The 21,567-nt window shown below is 43.0% G+C and overlaps 2 protein-coding genes across 2 annotated transcripts in view; one reads left to right on the top strand and one right to left on the bottom strand.

Annotated features, from left to right (window-relative positions):
- The window catches only part of LOC137544116 (inactive dipeptidyl peptidase 10-like), an 87,143-nt gene that overhangs the window by 21,183 nt on the left and 44,393 nt on the right, over window positions 1-21,567 (top strand). The window contains exons 6-7 of the mRNA XM_068265186.1: window positions 5,146-5,242; window positions 20,676-20,734. Coding sequence (XP_068121287.1) covers window positions 5,146-5,242; window positions 20,676-20,734 — 156 coding nt within the window. The remainder of the gene's footprint in view (window positions 1-5,145; window positions 5,243-20,675; window positions 20,735-21,567) is intronic.
- Window positions 17,862-19,445, bottom strand: LOC137547480 (posterior protein-like). Its single transcript, XM_068271076.1, has one exon. It carries the CDS (start codon window positions 19,443-19,445, stop codon window positions 17,862-17,864), a length of 1,584 nt encoding a protein of 527 aa, XP_068127177.1.

Raw genomic sequence — 21,567 nt, 5'->3', positions numbered from 1 at the left:
AGTCTAAAAGGGGAGAGTGAGTTTGCAGTCCCTGATTTTGAAATTGCACTGTTACAAGTCATCTTACTGTTGTTTCAATGTTTGTACACATTGTTATAGTCTGGAGGATCACAGAGCATACCAATGATAACATATTAGTTCCCACTCGAAACTGCAAATCTTGAGCGCAATCACCTAGCCATTATGAGCGCAATTTTGCATTAAGATGTTCAGTGATTTTGCCACAATTAGGTTTTGCGATTCTCATTCCAGTGAATGAAAATTACAATGCAATCGCCCAAAAATACTGCATGCGATCGGCGGTAATTGCTAATTTGCCACTATCACAGCAGTGAGTAATTCCATAGAATCATACGGTGTGTGCTGCTGCAGCGTCGGAGACCAGCAAAGCACAAAACAAAGGCTGAAAGTGCCCGAGTGTGAATGAGGCCTAACGCTGCAAACAAAAGGGGACCTCAAGTACGGTACATATCACTAGTTATAATTTAAATTACATAGTATATCAGTTGCAAATATGTTCAGCTACAATGGCGTTATTTCACAAAACTTCTCATAAAATACTTATTTTTCACCTAATTAATAAAAATAACATGTCAGCACATTTACAAGCAAAATAATCACTTAAAGTAAGTTGCTCCTGATTACCTTCATTTCAGTATTACTTTTCTTACCTTATTATTTGTTTACTCTTTGGGAGATTAAAAGTTTAACAAAGATAAGGTGAAAACAGATTAAAACAGGTGAAAAAGCTTTGTAGATCATCCCCAATATAGGCCATAGTGGCATAAGTCAGGCTGTCTGTGTTAATTATTGTTCTTATGCTGGGCATACACGGACAGGAGGGAGGCTTATCAATCGAGCCTGATGGCTCGATTGATAAGATCCAACCTGTCCGATACCCGGCCGGATCGATAGTGCGCTCGATACCGGCGGGGAGAACAATGGGCAGAAACAAGCGGCTAATTAGCCGCTCCCGCGGGGACGAGCGGCGATCGATCCGTGCACACGCGCGGACGAGCAGGGATGTGCCGGGATCGAGCCGCTGGCTTGATCTGGTGCATACAACGTGCCGTGTATGCCCTGCATTAAATTGATCATACACGCATCAGTTTTTTTGATCTGACCAATTTGATCACTTTGATCAAATCTGCCAGTAACATGTTACTCCACCATATCTATCAGTAACTGACTGACTGTCCATTGATTTTTGTGCAGTTTTTCAATTTGAAAGTCTGCTTGGTCATATTGGAAGATCTCATTGCAATGGGAGAGGGGTGGGGGGACCAATAACCCTTAGCATTGTACTTGCAATATCAATGTTTGATAGATTTCTGCTGAAATCTATATACACTGAGTTTGCGGTCTGGAACAGGAATAAATCACTATAGGATAGGGATTGATCGGCTTGGCATATCAAACCATAATAAACCAGTGTATGGCCAGCTTTACGCTAATGTTCAAAGTAGGACAAATACTGCAAAAGATAAATATGAATGCAGGCTCCCACAATAGTTGTTCTGTACCTTCCCCTTAGTGCGGTGAATAAGAAAACGCTCACCCTGTCAAAATGTGTGGCACAAGTTGGCTTTGTAGAGGGTACAGAGGGAAGATATTACTTGACCAAGGCCATAGGCCTCATGCACTGGGCCAAAACAACTGTAACTCCTATTGTGGAGTTGAGCTTTGGAATGATAGACAAACCACAGCATTCAAGCGTCTATGTATGGTTAATTAAACATATATGATATAGAGGATCATGTGCTCTTTAGAAAAAAAAGTGACGTAATACAAAGGATACACCATGAACTTTATCCACAGTCTTCAGAATTGAGCTATAGCTCATGCATATTTGTAGGACTATGAAAGGTCCACCTAACCAAGATATGAGATCAGGGCCGGATTTGTACTTTCCAGCGCCCTAGGCCGGCTATCACCAACCGCCCCCCCCCCCCCCCCCATTCTGTCCAACTCTGACTAGAGATCACTGGGTTACATGGGCTCCTGTCTGTTTTGCTGCTTTGGGCCCCCCCCCCCCCCTGTTCAAAGAAGCAGTGCATGCTCTGTCCCCTCCATGTAATTTTGCACTCCAGCCTGGATGCACAGCAGCCGATAGTGTTCAGGGCTTGCATAATTCAGAAATGATGCTCATATATGAGCAGCACTTGTCAAGTACACATACCCATAGCACTTCAAGCCTCGGCTGCTGTGCACATCAGTACAGGAGTGCGTAATAACAAGAAGCCCGAGAGGACACAGTATGCGCTGCTTCTTTATCCTCTGTGCGACTTGCTTCAGTCAGAGCCACAAACAGGTGATGGTGCAGCGCAAAGGAGAGAAACCCAAGTAGAAGGATCCGACACTACACACGCTGGCATAGATGTAGTGTAATGCTAGGTACACATGATGCAATTCTGACAGATTTACTGTCAGATCAATTATTTCCAATGTCTGAAAAATTGATTGGAAATCAGATCAATCAATTTTCCGTTCATTTCTATGAAAAAAAATCATTCAGAAATTCTATCGGATAGCAGATAAGACATGTTGGAAATAGTCGATCTGACAGTAAATCTGTCAGAAAATTGCATCATGTGTACCTAGCATAAGCTCAGGTGTACTTTACACAGGGACAATTTAGCACTTAGGGCAAGTTAAGACAGATCTTAATCAGTCAGCATGAAGTTTTTACGTTTTGTAATAGAATGATAATATTTATTGGCTAACCAAAAGAAAAACAGTGAGCCTTTGGCTAATGAGCCATCTTCAGACTGTGTTACTGTATACAAGATGTTAGGACATACAGTCAGCAGGAGATGCATACATTGTTTTGTAAATATAAATAAATGTAATACAGTTGTCATTCTGTTTCAAAACATCCTGCTTTCACTGATGGCTAACACAGAACAATGCTTTGCTGCTTCTAAAACATGTCAGGAAAGAGTTAAACTGTAGCACAGAGAGAATGTTGCTGTAATTCCTTAGGAAAGATAAACAAACCATAAATTCAACAGGTCTCAGGTCTTTAACAGCTCTGACCAAGTAATAAATATCAGTCAGGGGGAGAGGAGAGCTGATAATTCCTGTCCTTGAATGCTGCATAAAGAAACGAATCTGAACTCAAAAGTTCTACTACTTGAGCCCATATATTTTTCTTCTCACAGCAGCTTGTATGTCCCCGCTCATTATACTAAGGACAAGATCCTCAGATAACAACAGATGCTGTCATCACACACACTCTGCGGTGAGAGAGATGCAGGGATCTCTGGAATTCAGGCAGAATAGAGCAAAGCAGAAGTGATTTACTTTGACATGTGACCTCTTATCTCTCCAAGTCCTGCGCCCTGCTGAATTTATCGCCCTAGGCCTTGACCTTTGTGGCCTTTCCAGAAATCCGGCCCTGCATAAAGATTGTTCATCAACATTTGACAGTCTGTATGGGAATTAATATGTGATATCTGAGAATAGAATATGCTATTATATTCAACTACATAGATAGAGGGTGACTGAGCCTTCCTGGAATACTGGGCAAAAGCACTGGGAATGATGGTGAACTGGGCAACTCAGTTTGCTGTTAAAAAGTGTGTTCCACTGGAGAAGGCTCTGGCTGGCTGGGAGAAATTCAAGCTGTGCCCTATGGGTACCCAAAGATAACAGATGTCTATGTGCATGTATTCCACTGCAGATACAGTGGTATGCAAAAGTTTGGGCAACATTGTTAATCGTAACAATTTTCCTGTATAAATTGATGGTTGTTACGACAAAAAATGTCAGTTAAATATATCATATAGGAGACACACACAGTGATATTTGAGGAGTGAAATTAAGTTTATTGGATTTACAGAAAGTCTAATTGTTTAAATAAAATTAGGCAGGTGCATAAATTTGGGCACTGTTGTCATTTTATCGATTCTAAAACCTTTAGAACTAATTATTGGAACTCAAATTGGCTTGGTAAGCTCAGTGACCCATGACCTACATACACAGGTGAAACTTTCGCATCCCACTGTACATCATAATCTTAAGATTTGGTACAAAGGGAACTCATCCATGAAAAGGGCACGGTTACAAGCCAATACAGGGATAGACAGCCCCCTCCCCCCCCGCATGCAGGGAAACGCTGCTGATTCGCTCCGGTCGGATGTGGATGTAGTGGAACTGGGCCCTAAGCCTGTGGGAAGGGAAACAATTCTCTGTCTGGGAATGTTTCTTGATGATTGAGGGGAGAATATTGAGCATTCCCCATGGACTCATTGAGGTATCAGCAAATATGCCACTTCTGAAATTCCAACAGTCAATCTATCCATTCCACTCGAGTGTTCATCACTACCTTTACAGTATCTGTATTGCAATCCAGTCGGTCTCTATAATTTGACAAAACATATTCAGGCTGTTGTTGGCCTCTCCCTCTGAAAATGATATTTGTCTGGCTGACATGCAGAGCTAGTCACTTTCAATAAACCTTGTCTCTGTGTCCCAGTGTCCCAGAACATGTATGCAGATGAAGAATACTCACTATGATTTTACTGGTTGTGAATTTGTTTTGGGTAATTGGCTAAAAACAACTATATGAAGACAGCCAGGCGGCTCATTTAGAGATGGTCAATGAGAAGTTAATAACTTTGGAAGTCATGCAATTTTCGTTATTCTTATGCAAATTGTTTTTTTATTTTTAGATACTTACAGTAATATAGTGATAGAGAATCCAGGTTGATAGATTGCTATTGCTTACACAGTGACATTAGAGATGATTAACAAGAAGAGAATAATATTGAGCTCATACAAATTTGAGATTTATTATATGCAAATTGCTTGGAATCATACCGGTCAAATGCAGTATCTTCTGATTTTGTCCCAAATCCAGGCTGCATAAATGTTTATAAAATTCACATATAATTTGCATGGGCTCTAAACTATAAGCATTTCATTGATCTCATCTAATTTTGATGTGTAAGCAATCTGGATTTTCTATCGCTATGTATTTATTTTGGCACCTGAAATGAAAAAGTAGTCGACTGGAGGTTACCGCTAACTAACTCCTGATCAGTTACCGCAACCAAAGTGATGCTGAACAGGACCTCCAGTGCCAGATAGAAGCCTGATAATAGATTCCTAATTCCCTTTGTTAACGGAACCTTTGTCTTGTAGGCGTATGGTGGCTTTCTGGCACTTAAGTTGCTGTCTTCTTCTGATCTGTTTGCGTGTGGTGTAGCAGTGGCTCCTATCACCTGTTTCCAGCTGCATTGTAAGTATGTTGTAGGGAAGAAGCACATGTCTACTAATAAGTATTTTCATTAGTGTTATGTAAGATACTTAGGCCTCTTTTCCAAGAGTGTCTGAACCGCTCTCTAGTACAGCCTTCCGCTTGGCGGCCACAAGAGCCTTTTGGCTATAATTACATGCAGCTCAATGGTAGCGTTTAGTAACACCACACATGTCACATTTGACACGGAGAGGCGTTACCAAGCGGCCAAAAACCATCTCTTGTCACGCGTGAAGTAGATGTAAGTCCATTGGGGCTGCCTGTCCACCGTCATGCAAAGCATTAGCAAACCCCTTCCCCGGCCAGTGAACAAGAGCAGCTGACAGGTGGTGAATTCAGTGCACATGGAAAAGAGGCCTCAGGCCTTTATTCAGTAAACTTTTCTCCTGAGTTTTCTTTCAGAGATAACATTTTTTTTCATCTTAATGGCAAAATACCTTTTCAATTCCAGGCAAGAGAAAAAAATACTATGAAGTAGGTAAAAACAGTAAAGGTGACCATACTCCTAGCAACTTAGTGGGCGATCGACCACCAGATTTGCTAATTATTATCAAATATGATGAAAATCGGTGCCGCCAAGTGCATGCCTGATAGATGATGCAACCAATGTCCGGGCCGAGAAGGTCGATTGGACATTCTGCAAGATTTTTGACCGTCGTGGTCCGTGGCGTGCGCAGCGGTTATGGCGAGCGATATTGGGACGGGCGATAAACATGACAATAACCCCCAACGCTATCCACCCAATGTGCTCCCCTCGGTGCCCAGTGCACTATACATTACCTCTCCACGTCCGCCACGTCCCCCGTCCATACACGTGCCCCACGTTGTTGACGGCGTACATGTGGGCATGTTTGTGACATCACACACGCACCCACATTACTCCGACAATCACGTGGGGCGCGTGTATGGATGGAGGGGCGGATACGGACAGGTAATGTATAGTGCCCTGGGCACCGGGGGGGGGGGGGGTATCATTGAACATTGAGGGGCAGTATCAGGCCGTTGAATGCAGCATCACAAGGCTGATTCCGGATCAATTTCAGCATGAAATCGATCAGGAATCGGCCTGTGGTATATGGGCAGGCAACAGATCTCTCTCTGTTCAGATTCGATCAGAGAGACATCTGTCTCTTGGTCGATCTCCCATACATCGTGTATGGGCACCTTAACATCAAGCTTTAGTTAAAAAAAGCACAGTTTATGTTAAAGATCACCTGAATGAATGTGACATGAGATAAATGCGTATGTACAGTGCCAAGCATACATATATTGTAACAAGGCTGTTCCTTTTTTCTTTCTCTCACTGTAAGGGCTTAAATTCCTGGACTGTGACTGGCAGGCTCTCTCTGGTGGGCCTCAGTGGGACTAGCATCTCTCATTGATAACTGATTATAGGCTATAAAACACTTGCAGGGCAGCGACAATTCATAAAGGGAATAAAAGAAAAAAAATCAATGGTTGACGATGGGGGTCGTAAAACATCCAAAACTGTCATCATTCAGCTGAGAAACTAAAAATGTTAATCTTACTTTTTTAAGCCTTTAACGATAGAATAAAACCGCGGGAGCCTGAGAAAATCCTATTTAAGGCTCCCTGCACACTGCAAATCCGTTTTCCGATTCCGATTCCGATTCCGTTTCCGATTCCGATTCCGTTTCCGATTTTCCTTGAATACATTCAACAGAAAAACGGATCAAAAAACGCAGCATGCAGTTAAGATTAAAAATCTGAATCGGAATCGGATGTAAAAACAGATTAAAAAGCGGAATCGGAATCTGAAATGCATGCAGTGTGCAAGAGGCCTTAAGCGTATGTATTATTCCGCCCCTGGTGAGTTGGGGACAGGGCGAGCCATTCAAATTCCCGGCAGCGGTTAATACTATTCCCCCTCCAAGTCATAGCAACTCGGAGGGAGAAGGTAATTCAGGGTCCGGTGACTGCCGGAACGCTAAATTACCCTCACGTGGGGTGCACACTATAGCATTAGAGCTATAGCGGTGCTGAGCTCAAGTGTTCAGCGCTCTGCCCTGAACGCCAAATCCACCTGTTCCATATTAGAAAGTACAATTAGATATAATTGTTTATCTCATCAGTTTATTTCCAATTCAGGTATGCTTTAACGTTTTAGATTAATGGGGATAGAAAAGCTATTTTAATGATCAGTTGTGAAAACCTCTCCTTTCCGTACACAAGTTTATTGAAGCTCTAGAATCGACTTTGCAAACAGTTTATTAACAGACATCTTTGAAACAAAGTAAAGCCATTTGTTTGTTTGTTACTGTACGGCGTCTCCTTAAAGAATGCAGTAAAGCATTTAAACAAGTATCCTCAAAGTTACAGTAAATCAATTTTTGTAATTAGTTTCAAGCATCCATTTTCCCTGTACTTGTAACCTGGTCGGAAACATTGCTAACAGCCTGTTCAGTGTCCGAGTTGTGCCATGAACTTTAGCGATACTTCAACAAAATTGTTCTCCCTCTCCCAAATATGTCCACAATGAAAATCAATTTCTTCTTACTAAAACCCTCAGAACCCGTACATTCTGTTGTCTCTAGATCTGCCAGTCAAGTATCTGACCACATCATATGGTTGATTCACAAAGCAGCATTATGCTGCAATCAGGCTTGGATTTACATCACAGGAGCCTATAGGCACAGATATCCTGGCACCTTAGACTTCCCCCTTCATGAACCTACAAGCCCCCACCAAACTGTGTGGCAACTGGCAAGTGGGCTGGCTGGCCTAGCTGTCACTTCTCCCTTAGTTCCCTTACAATTCTACAGGTGTCCCTTAGCATTAGGTAGCCAGAGGTACCCTCAGTATAAAGTAGCTAGTGGTGCCCCCGACTGAAGGAAGATCTCGTCAGTGGAATGGGTCTTGTTTATGCTCTGCTTGGTTCTCTGCATAGGGAATGAGGGAGGGAGGTACTCGGGGAGGGGAGTGAGCCACCTTTCCATCGTCAGGCGCCTGTAGGCACGTGCCTACAGTGCCTTATGGTAAATCCAGCCCTGGCTGCAATACATAGATTTATGTGTGTTATACTATGCAGTAGTTTACATGTATAAAGGTGGCCACTAATGGTCCAATTTCCTGAACGATCATTTGGAAACGACTGATCAGGTCCACTATTTGGAAGTGAATAGGTACTTAATCCCGTCAATTGCATTGATCCGAAAAACAGATTGATTCTATTGATCGGTTGGCTATGTATTAGGGAAATTGGATCATTAGTGGCCACCTAAACTATTCAAAACAATATCTATATGGCATATAAAGCAATAGGTGAGTGAGCAGATAACACGTGACAGAAACGCTGTGTCTGTTAGCTGCTCGCACACCCATAATATTGCCATGGGAAGTCAGACATTTTACAAACTTAAACTGTTGCATGAAATAACGTCAATCCATATGTTACAACACAACTGAATACACAGACAGCTTAAGGAATCTAAGTAACTTTTTATATGATAAGGACAAAGCATTTTAAAATGGTATCTGATGCAAATGTTACTTTTCAGCAGCTAATCAATGTGTTGCATGCTCCTTTAAATGAAATCTCACACAAATACTGTAGTAAGCAACCATATCATAGTGAATTTTCATGGAAACTTCATGGTAATTTTCCTAAATATGTCACTGTGGTCTTAGATTAGTGTAACTGGCGACTCCATGGAATATTAAGAGCTTTATTATTGCTGTGAGAGACAGATTCAGGGTACTTGGCCTAATGGATTACAAGTAGTAAACATTTTCTCAAAGCAACTGCTGACACTAATTTCACGGCATGTTACTCTTTGTATGAATGGCATACAAGTACACAGGCTCAGCGAGACACCAGAATCAAAGCTGCTATGTTTAAGTTACAAAACTTTCAGAAAGGGAAAGAAAGGGACAGAAACAATGTATGTAAGAAGTCGATGCTGGTACCCTGGCTCAGGTATAGTCAATTAGATGCAAATAAGTCTGGGTTCATGCAAATTTTATGTAAATGTATAGTTTGGAAATTGAACAAGCAAATACAGCAGAAGTTGCTTTTGAGTGGTCCATTTCCAAGATGCATAAAGCTGCATAAAGTTAGCTCACAATTTGCATCAGCATCATTTTTGCAACATCCCTCACACTTCTCTACCCTTAAAGCCCCTTTCATACTGAGACGTTTTCATTGCATTGTGTTACCCTTTTTTACCCCAGGGTAACATTAAAGCAATGAAAACCTATGGAGTGTAAGATATCGCGGCGCGTGTGTGCGGCAAGTATAGAATTTACTGCGCGGACTACAGTGCATTATTGACGGCGACTGGAAGTCATGTAAGTCTATGGCGCGGAAAATATTTTATATGGGTTTACATCGCGCATGCATGAAAGCATATTTTGTATATACACATCCGTGCACTTCATATTTCCACCACAGGAAGTAAGCACTAGAGAGTCTCACTTCTTGCTTGGCTTGCAACCTGAAGTGAGATTACCGCGCATTGCGGCAGTAATCTCTGAAGGCTGTTTTTGACGTTGCTGTGCGATGCAATTGCACCACAACAAAAATGCTGGTTTCTGGTGTGAAACCGGCCGTACACTATCCTGCTCCACAGCTTAATATATTTCCTCACACTAACCTGCTCCTCTGCTAAAACTATACCCTCATTGCCCTTTATGTCCAGCTCACATCCTTTAATGTGCTATGTTTTATATGTAATCTGTGTTACTCTTTGTAAGATTGCTCCATACATGGGGAACAAAATGATGTTTATTCTGTTAATGTGCTAAATGACTTTATTGTCAATAAAATCTTTTGAAACTAAAATATACCCTCAGACTAGCCCTACCCATACACTAACCTGCTACACTGCTAAATATATACGCTAACACTAACCTTACACTTACAGGTAAGGTGTTTTATCAGCTGCGGTAAAAGAATAAAACTTACAAGATGCTGCATTTATTCAAGCATACGGATAGTTTAAAAGGGCTCTGCCTCTGACACAAGAGGCCTGGGTTCAAATCTCAGCTCTGCCTGTTCAATAAGCTAGCACCTATTCAGTAGGAGACTTTGGGCAAGTCTACATAACACTGCTACTGCTTATAGAGTACGTCAGGGGCGTCGCTAGCCCTGTTTTAGGGGAGCACGTGCCCCCAATCTTTCCTGGGGTGCCACGGATCTCCCGGCCGCCGCTGCCCCCTCTGTCAGCGGCTCCCTCCAGCCGCCGCCGCCGCGTCTCAGACCTCAGGATCAGGCGGCGAGCCGGCGACCAATCGTGCGGGCGCTAGGACCCAGCGCCCGCACTGATATGCGGAAGTGACATCACTTCCGCATATCGAGCGGGTGCGTCCAGCGCCCGCTCGTACATCTGGTCGGGTCGCCGCTGATCCTGAGGTCTGCTGAGAGGTAGGGGGGGGAGCGGCGGCGGCTAGAGAGGGGGCCTCCCTGTCACTCACTCACTCACTCACTCACTCACGGGGCTCCCTGGCACTCACTCACTCCCTAAAGGGGCTCCCTGGCACTCACTCACTCCCTAAAGGGGCTCCCTGTCACTCACTCACTCACTCCCTAAAGGGGCTACCTGTCACTCACTCACTCCCTAAAGGGGCTACCTGTCACTCACTCACTCCCTAAAGGGGCTCCCTGTCACTCACTCACTCCCTAAAGGGGCTCCCTGTCACTCACTCACTCCCTAAAGGGGCTCCCTGGCACGCACTCACTCCCTAAAGGGGCTCCCTGGCACTCACTCACTCCCTAAAGGGGCTCCCTGGCACTCACTCACTCCCTAAAGGGGCTCCCTGGCACTCACTCACTCCCTAAAGGGGCTCCCTGTCACTCACTCCCTAAAGGGGCTCCCTGTCACTCACTCCCTAAAGGGGCTCCCTGTCACTCACTCACTCCCTAAAGGGGCTCCCTGGCACTCACTCACTCCCTAAAGGGGCTCCCCTGGCACTCACTCACTCCCTAAAGGGGCTCCCCTGGCACGCACCCACTCCCTAAAGGGGCTCCCCTGGCACTCACTCACTCCCTAAAGGGGCTCCCCTGGCACTCACTCACTCCCTAAAGGGGCTCCCCTAGCACGCACCCACTCCCTAAAGGGGCTCCCTGGCACGCACCCACTCCCTAAAGGGGCTCCCTGGCACGCACTCACTCACTAAAGGGGCTCCCTGGCACTCACTCACTCCCTAAAGGGCCTCCCTGTCACTCACTCACTCCCTAAAGGGGCTCTCTGTCACTCACTCACTCCCTAAAGGGGCTCCCTGTCACTCACTCACTGCCTAAAGGGGCTCCCTGTCACTCACTCACTGCCTAAAGGGGCTCCCTGTCACTCACTCACTGCCTAAAGGGGCTCCCTGTCACTCACTCACTGCCTAAAGGGGCTTCCTGTCACTCACTCACTGCCTAAAGGGGCTTCCTGTCACTCACTCACTGCCTAAAGGGGCTCCCTGGCACTCACTCACTGCCTAAAGGGGCTCCCTGGCACTCACTCACTGCCTAAAGGGGCTTCCTGGCACTCACTCACTGCCTAAAGGGGCTTCCTGGCACTCACTCACTGCCTAAAGGGGCTTCCTGGCACTCACTCACTGCCTAAAGGGGCTTCCTGGCACTCACTCACTGCCTAAAGGGGCTCCCTGGCACTCACTCACTACCTAAAGGTGCTCCCTGTCACTCACTATCGGGGTCCCTGTCACTCACTACCTAACTGGAGGCGCCTGTCACTCACTAGCTAACCTGGGGGTCCCTGTCACTCACTACCTAACTTGGGGGGGCTACCATATTAAGGGGGCATTCTGCCTATTTATGTGAAATGCTGTCTATTTATGTGCCTCATGACTGCTGAATGTGTCTTGTTGGGAGCCTTATGATTTGTTGGGGGCCTCATGATTGCTGAATTTGTCTTGTTGGGGGCCTCATGATTTGTTGGGGGCCTCATGATTGCTGAATTTGTCTTGTTGGGGGCCTCATGATTGCTGAATTTGTCTTGTTGGGGGCCTCATGATTTGTTGGAGGCCTCATGATTGCTGAATTTGTCTTGTTGGGGGCCTCCTGATTTGTTGGGGGCCTCATGATTGCTGAATATGTCTTGTTGGGGGTCACATGATTGCTAACTGCGAGACTATGGGAAAAGCTGAATCCTTATCATATGAGACAATAGCATTAAACCTACTTTTTTAGCGTTTTAAAACAGAAAATAAAACTGGGAGGTTCTAAAAAATTGAATACATTTTTCAGGAGTAGGATGGATGAAATTGTTTATCTTCACAGTTTATTTTCAACTTGGATTTTCCATAATGTTCATGTATGAGTTAAAACGTTTGTACAGTATTTAGTTTAAATTGCTGTTGCCACTTTGCGATAGATACCGGTAAGTGACTTAAGGTTGCAGTTTGGGCACTCGGCCTCCAAACGGTTCGCCACCACTGTCCTAATCTGATGTCCCACCATTGCTAGGTTCATGTAAATTTGTCTCCACCCGTTACCACACCTATATTCTGGTCCATGGCCCACCCATTTTTTGGTGCGGCGCGATAAGCACGCCACACAACGTGATCGTCATATTTTTGGCACGCTAGCTGCAGTGTGCTGAATTCTGCTGCCTACAGTATGTACAGTATACGCTGTTCTCTAGTGCTTGCACTGTGTGCTGATTTACCTCCAGTGTGTACAGTGTAAGGTGTTACTCTGTGCCTTTATTGATTGTAAACCAGCTGTATTGTATGCTGATCCCTGCTACTTTCAGTATGTACAGTATTAGCTGTAAAGCCTGGTACACACATACAATTTTGATTAGCCAATTTTAGCTCTGTTCATAAAATTCATTGTCTGTTGGCCCACTTACTGCACGGGGGTGGGAAATTGGGGGTCAGTGATTGACCAATCAAAATTGTATGTGCGTATACATCTTTGATCTATGCCTATACTGATTGTAAATGATCGAAATAAAGGACAGGGGGCTCCGTCCAATATTTCGATGGGCAGGCCCGTTATCCGTAGCTTACACCGCTGCTAAGTTCATGTACATTTGGCCCCACCCATGGCCACGCCCACTCACCGCATGGCCACGCCCATTTTTTGCCCCTCCTGGTGCCCACAGGTGCCACTGATCTCCAGGGACCCTAGAAACGCCCCTGGAGTACGTCCTAGTGGCTGCAGCTCTGGCACTTTGAGGCCGCCAGGAGAAAAGTGCGATATAAATGTTCTGTATTTGTTTGTAATAAAAGGAGGCAGAAGGATTGCCTCTTGCCAATCGCTCCCTCGCAGGCCGTGGTTAGAGGCATGGGTGAACAGATCTCCATAGGATGAGTGGCTGTGGGCGGGACCTATCTGATGTGTGCCAGCAGTGTCATTACTGGTCCTACGGAGATCCGGACACCTGCGCCACTGGCCACGGCACGCGAGTGAGGTAGCGATTGGAAAGAAGGGATCCTTCAGCCTCCTTTTATCGATATGCTTGGATAACTTCAGCATCTTGTAAGTTTTATTATTTTACAGTGGCTAATAAAACACATTTAATGCACTATATAGAGTGCTCCTCTCTCCTTACACTGATTGCACAATTTACCTGAAGTTACAGGTGGAGCAGCATATATAGTGCCTGTTGTCCTGGTGATCTGAGCGCAATACCCTTTGGAACAATTCTTGTTACCCTTACACTAACCTGCTCCATTGCTAAAAAAAACATTCTCTCACACTAACCTCATCTTTACACTAACCTGTCCCGCTGCTAAGTATATTCTCTTTCACTAACCTGCTCCTAGGGCTAGATTTCGGGGAAGGCCACGGCCTTGGGGGGAAAAAATCAGAAGGGGTGGCTGGACTTGTTAGAGATAGGTCACATGTCAAACTAGAACATTTTTCTTGGTCCGCGGCTGCCTGCAGCCTGAATTCTCTGCATCTCCCTTACTTCCTCCTGGACTTAGGTGAAATGCCAATCCCAGAATCCTCTGCTACATCAGTTTATTGCTGGTCAGCCACTGTTAATGACCTAAACCCTGCATTCCTAATCCAGAAATCACTCCAAAAATTGCAATCACTACAAACAAAAATTGCAATCACTCCCAAAATCGCAATCAGTGAAAAACTACTTCTTGGCTTTGGAAATAAAAGACTGCAAGTTCAAATAGGTACATTCTCCTGACTATGGAATAATTATGTTGTTTGTTCTTGTAGAATGTGCTCTAGCTTATGTTAACTTATTTCTATGTTAATGACCAGACACTTGAGGTCGTTTCAAAGGGGTTAAATGAAAGGGGTTTATTTACAATTATACATATGTACAAGTTAGATCATACAAACTATGTGACTCACATAATGGCTCTATATACCCTATGCACAGTCACACACTTCCATTAGCTGAGCCCCTATTCTGTTCCACAGTCCATAGCAACAGCATTCCAAGAGAGAGAGAGATATAATCCCCAGCATTGTCTTATATCTGGACATCACAGGTAAAGAGACTCCTCCTCTGTCTTATACATCAATAGTTCCTGCCCTTAGCAGCTGGGGGGAGGAGAGGAAACTGTTGGTGTGGTTGTAGCCAGTCCCTCAATGGCCATTTGCGGGGGCTGGGGTCAGTGTCTGAGGCCATTGTCTTTGCTGTGTTATTTACTCATATGCAGATGTGTGTGGTTGTAAAAAGTCCTTTATGAAACACAGGCTTTGCACACGGCCCCAGCTGATCAACTAGATTCACTGTGTATAGCATACAAAGTTCAATCCATGTAGGCACATCTGAAATAACTTTCAACTCCAACATATCTCCCTTTTGTGACTACATGATACCACACTCCCTGCCGTGACACCAGTCGGGTTATATCTTCGGTAGGTGCTGTACAGCTACATTGAGTCCCAAAAACATTGCCAGAGGGACTAAGGCCCTCCACTGCGCTTGCTCAAACAGCTATCTCGGGTAGCGCAACAAAACATAGTTCCGTGGTTAACGGGCCTCCATTTCCTGTGACCACGATCCATGGGCCACCAAGCAGGAACCCAACATTCATTCCCACTCACACCTAATCAGTACATTGACCTGGCATTAATTGTAAGGGTGAATATACAACATCATACCATATATGCATCACCTGGATTTACCCGATCGCAATATCTTATCATGTGAACCTTAGTTTGTTCTGCAAGTTTATTGGCATCAATGTATACCTTTATGACAAAGACACATCATACCCATGGATTATCCATTGCAACCAAATATATATCTCAATGAGTTTGTTTGTGTAGGTAGGTTGTGCACATGAAAATATAATACAAGAAAACTATCTATTGTACCATTGTAGGTCATGCGGTATTCATGTAACTAAGTCAGTACTCGACTAATCTTGCTGCAAAACACATTTACACTACATTACCTACATTGTCTTGTTTTCAGTGGATTAGGCACCAAATATATATAGATGAAACAAAAAAGCTTAACTTCTAATCAATTATCAGTACCTTGATTCTATATCATTGGTGTCCGGACATTACATTACCAGAGGTTAGCCACCCCCACTGTATACTGAAAGGGTGGGCCTGATTATTAAATTACCTGGATAAAGGTTTTACACCCAAAGAGTACGCCTGCTGTTCAGGCTTTATCCACCTTCAAAGCTTAATTTATCTTCTAACAAAATACAAATGGCTGGTGATGCCCAGCTATTTAATAATAAACCATTGTTGGTGGTAATTTCCACTGGCTTCTTTGAAGCTCTGCCTCTGGCTACTTTTGTTAACCATTCAATTGTGTGAATTTACATACATTCTTTTTGGTTGTAGACTTCACCTCATCCCTGTGGGCTAACTACCCATTCACTTCCTTTGATGAGTCCTTCTACAATATCTGTGTCAATGAAACTATCCCACACCCTACATAACAATGAGAATACTCTCTGTAGCCTTCCAACCTGGGAGGGGACTATTTGGGAAGGCATTCTAGTGTAGAAACCATCCCCCTTTCCTTATAAATCCCAATAAAAGAAAATAAATATCTCCACTACTGCTGTGTGTTACTATCTCTGCGGCCCCCTGCACACTGCCAATCTGATTTGCAATTCCGATTTTTACTGGGCGCTGTCGACCTACGCAGAAAAACGCATACGAAAAAAACCTCGGCATGCAGTACCGACTCACAATCGCGACCCACAATCGCACGTAAAATCGCGTCCCAAAACTGCCAATCGGAATTGCATGTAGTGTGCAAGAGCTCGCAGGAAAATATAACATATCTGACAATACCTCCCACAAGAGAACAAACTCTTTAATCTTAAATAATGTAAATTGATCATACACCTATAGATTTCCATCCAATGTTCCAAAACGATCAATTCCTTTCGGAAAATTATCGATTCAGAATAACTCGATTCCTACCAACCACTGCCCATCAATTCCCAATAGATTCCAGCTGGGAATCTAGTATTAATCGATCATATTGCAGATTTGCGGTGCCCAATGCAGTGCAAGGTTATTGGCCCTTAATTCGCCAAAGTTGTTGCTCCTGATTGTTTTTAACTTTCCAACCTGTCCTATCGATTTATTCAATCGCCAAAATTGATCTGACATTTGGGGAATCGATTCCTAGCAGCTGAATCTGCAAGGAAATAACTGAGAAAATCGATGTGTATGGCAACCCTTTCCATTACTTCCCTTGATTGTAGATTAAATTATAAACTTAAGAGGTTTATTCGTAACAGTACAATTGCATTTGAGTACTTCTTATGAACATATAAATAGGCAAATAGCCTCCATAGCTGTGTTTACTCCTGCCTTCAATATCTTGTATATATCCCCCCCCTTTGGTACCTCAAAGCATAGGTACCACTTTGTCAATACTTCTATGTAAAGAGAAAACCCACAAAAGTGAAAAAATGAAAACTAAAAAAAAAAAAAAATGGTGTTTGGGGAAGCAACAAAAATCCCCACAACTGAAAAGCAAAAAATATATTGTGAAAATGAAATTATCAAATTATCCAAAAACTGAACAGGGAGAGTAAAAAAAAAAATTACAACCCTTTGGTTGTTCCTAATCAAACCAACAAACAAACACACAGAAACAGGCCTATTTCAGGACACACACATAAGTTAGTTACACACAGGTCTGTACAATTAGTACATTGACACAGAGATGCTGATATCCTTTGGAGTTCATTGTCTTCAGTACTGGGCCATCTGTGTCCATAGAAACAAGAAATACAAGAAACAACAACAATACAGTACAAGTTAACTGTTAACCACCTTTACTTCAGTTTCACTCATTAAACCTTCTATTGTTTAATTGTTTGCAAACAATTAGGATTTTAACTCATGAGCTCATGGTATTTTCTGCAGACTAATTGTTAACCTCTATAATTTAGAATGGGTGCACCCTGATCCTAACCAAATTCCATGTAGATGCCCTTGGCTAAAGAGGAGAGAAAGAAAAACACAATACATGAATACAACATAATCAAATGTTAGATGGCTTGAATTTTTTTTTTACCACATACATTTCCTTTCAGAGATATCTGAAAAACAAAGCATAATTATGTTAATATCCTCACATTAAGACACCATTGTTACTTCACAATCTGTTAGGTTACCCCTATACTGCAAACCTGTTGATACAACAGATTGTATTTCATTTGCCATACATTATTACACATTAATTTTTGAACACTCTGCCATATATCCCAAGAAAAAAGGGATTGCAATGTTTGACAAACTACAGATTAGCCAATATGGCATACTGGCTAGCGGGGCATAAATTGGAATGTTTGGCCAATGTCCTTGCTGTGCATTGGCACCGTATGCAAAACTAGAATATTGTTTAGGTTTCGCTTGCTGGCCATGATTTCCGATTCCGTTTTCCAGCTTATCTGGGCCCTGAAATGCACCAACGTTCTCATGTTTTTCATGATCGTGAGGGGATACGGTGCTTACACAATTGGAGATATTGCTGGTGTGTCTATTTTTAACTTTGTGGCTTCTGCAATATCGTTTTATGTGGCCAGGTCTATGACATCGGTAACATCGGAAAATGTTTCTCTGTGTACCTTTATATGCCACAGATACATTGGATGTCTCTCCCTCATTGCCCTCCTCACAACAATCCCTCAGTATATTAATAAATTGTTGATACGTGATGGCATTTTTAAGAGCAAGTTTAACTGGGTGGCTTACCATACACTTATTTGCCATGGAATATAGCAACTCCCCATCATCAGATGATATATTTTGGCAATTATGGACCACTCTATACATTGAAATGTACTCATGACAAAATATTACAGGATTCATTCCTTTCATGAACCTCATGCTTGCCAACGCTTGCACGCCTCTTTCATCACGGCTTCCCAATACACGCTGTACTTCCTGTCTCCTACCTCCTGCATCTGCTACACAACCACCATTTTCCAGAACTATGCGAGTGGCTAAGGGCCCCGGCAACCAGGCCCGTAAAAGTGCACATGCATCTTCATCATTTAGACTGTACTGACATACCACTGCCTCAAATTGACTAGATAACCTCACAGGCGATTCTAGGGAATCAAAATCGCCCAGAATCTGACATAAGCGCAGTTTGTCCTGAATTGTTAGCACAGTAGGGCTGGACACATCTGCTAGTTGTACCCCACTGCAGGTACTGTCATCAGTAATAGTGCAGACATTTGCAGACTCACAAGTTTTTGCTTTTTGTTCACATATTGATAAGATGTTATTCTCCTTCTGTATCAACAATGAGTTGGTATGTAACAGTTCTCTTTTTAAAGAGGCAACCAGCTCTTGCATCTGGGTTAATTTATCATTGAGTGAGTGAATTAAGGTTTCATTTGAGGTGCATTTGACCTTGTGCTGTTCTATTTGTTTCTCCAATTCACTATTCCTTTCCTTCCAATCATCTGCCTCTAATTTCAACTCCTGCAAATCGGCTCTTGATGAATCTGCCATAACTACCAAATTATCCTTAAAATTATCCAAGTCCTTTCTGATTTGCTGTCTGTCTGCAGCCCAATCTCTCGCTCTCTGCTCTGATATGACCCTCATCCTAAGTAAAATCGAAATTTCATTTGCAAGCTTTACCTTCTGTACTTTCTTTCCAAAATATGTCTGCTGCAATCCATTATTACATTTCTCACATTTTTCTACCAATGAAGCAAACTGTTGCTCCTGTGATTCATTTGCAGATGTATTCACATCAACCGTGGCATGGTCTCTAACATACTTCTGTGCCAGCTCCATTTTCACCAAACTGTACACAAGATACAAAGACCAACACAAAAGCTATTGTCCTTGCAAAACACTCACATTCACTTCTAACTGCCTTCAGATTATGTGATCTACACTCACAATGGCTGACCAAACTATATACACAAATACAGCAACAACAGGAGATGAAGCTTTTGCTGCCTTTCACAGACCATTCATATTCAATCCACACAATTCCTGAAACCTATTGTTTCCTATAGCATACCTATATACGCTTTCAACAACCTATCTTCCTAGCAGTTAACTCATCATACATACAGCCAAACCTCACAAACCGCAAGCAAAATACATATATGCATTGATATATATCAAACAAAACAACTCACCGCATTTCCTATGCTTCCTTGGCATCCAGGGTCCACGCTCAAGTTATCGGTTAGGTCCTTTATCCTCGTCTTCCACGTTCTCTGGAACTATTAGCTAGAGTAACTCTCTGTTATGGGGTTCTATGTAGATTTACTAATTATCCACACGCTATCTTGGGGTGCCAAATGTAGAATGTGCTCTAGCTTATGTTAACTTATTTCTATGTTAATGACCAGACACTTGAGGTCGTTTCAAAGGGGTTAAATGAAAGGGGTTTATTTACAATTATACATATGTACAAGTTAGATCATACAAACTATGTGACTCACATAATGGCTCTATATACCCTATGCACAGTCACACACTTCCATTAGCTGAGCCCCTATTCTGTTCCACAGTCCATAGCAACAGCATTCCAAGAGAGAGAGAGATATAATCCCCAGCATTGTCTTATATCTGGACATCACAGGTAAAGAGACTCCTCCTCTGTCTTATACATCAATAGTTCCTGCCCTTAGCAGCTGGGGGGAGGAGAGGAAACTGTTGGTGTGGTTGTAGCCAGTCCCTCAATGGCCATTTGCGGGGGCTGGGGTCAGTGTCTGAGGCCATTGTCTTTGCTGTGTTATTTACTCATATGCAGATGTGTGTGGTTGTAAAAAGTCCTTTATGAAACACAGGCTTTGCACACGGCCCCAGCTGATCAACTAGATTCACTGTGTATAGCATACAAAGTTCAATCCATGTAGGCACATCTGAAATAACTTTCAACTCCAACAGTTCTTCAACAAAAATCTCTTTTTAAAGGCAGTTGTTTCATTTGAATGTCTTGAGAAATGGAAGGTTGTATCTTGACCGGTGGGTTCTGTGCATAATAAACTTGTTTCCATTTCCATACAGCGGCAGTGCTTACAGAGAGGTACCTGGGGATGCCATCACAAGAAGGTTCAGCCTACACGGTATGTTCCCTCAAATCAGCATTGTGCATTTGTTGCAACTCCTTTATGACCCAGACTGTTTCATAAGTAACATTTTGCCGTTCTGCAGTATTTATTAGATTCTTGTGCTAGTAACTAGTAATCCTAGTTCAGCCCCCATTTCTTAAAGTGGGATTATATTCTTACAACTAAAAATTCAGTAACTACTCTTAGGTACATAAAAGAACATTTGAAAGAATTCCTTGTATGTAAAAATGTTTATTTGCACTGCAGGGAGCAGTATAGGCTTGCTTGTCTCTAGCTAGCCAGCAAATGTATCAGTAGGAACAGGCATGGAACACCATTTAAGCAAAACTACACAGGGTTATTAGGGAGCATGCCCATAAACTTAGGCTACATACACACTTGAGATAAAAGTCTTTGGAAAAGGCAAGATCACAGACCAATTTTACCTCATACTACATACTCCGCCAGGCGGATCATTCAAGACCAATCTTATCAGCTAAACGACGCACTGCACACACTCCCGATTTGACGTCCGGACGACTGAACGAAGGGACGTCCAAACGGCGGGTCGTTAAAAAAATCCGACGTGTGTATGGACCTTTGGTCACAGGCTACTGAAATAGCACAGCAGTGATAGGGCCATCAGTCCTGTACATTCACTGCAATAGACATGATCCTCAAGTACTTTAATGGACGACATCTAAAATAGTTTCACTTTAAAAGGAAAGATAATGCTCATCAAAAGGCACAGTCTTAATATATTTCTCATGGTTTTATTAAAGTGGCTCTATCACATATATTCCAAGTCTGCATATATACAGTAAATTGATTTTGTATCACAATATATA

The sequence above is a fragment of the Hyperolius riggenbachi genome, chromosome 2, assembly GCF_040937935.1.
Source record: "Hyperolius riggenbachi isolate aHypRig1 chromosome 2, aHypRig1.pri, whole genome shotgun sequence".
In the NCBI taxonomy this organism is placed as follows: Eukaryota; Metazoa; Chordata; class Amphibia; order Anura; family Hyperoliidae; genus Hyperolius; species Hyperolius riggenbachi.
This window is presented reverse-complemented; position numbering and strand designations above follow the sequence as displayed.

What these genes read in the sequence shown, in the direction of transcription:
- LOC137547480 (XM_068271076.1), bottom strand. Translation starts at nt 19,445, where the DNA reads ATGGAGCTGGCACAGAAGTATGTTAGAGACCATGCCACGGTTGATGTG.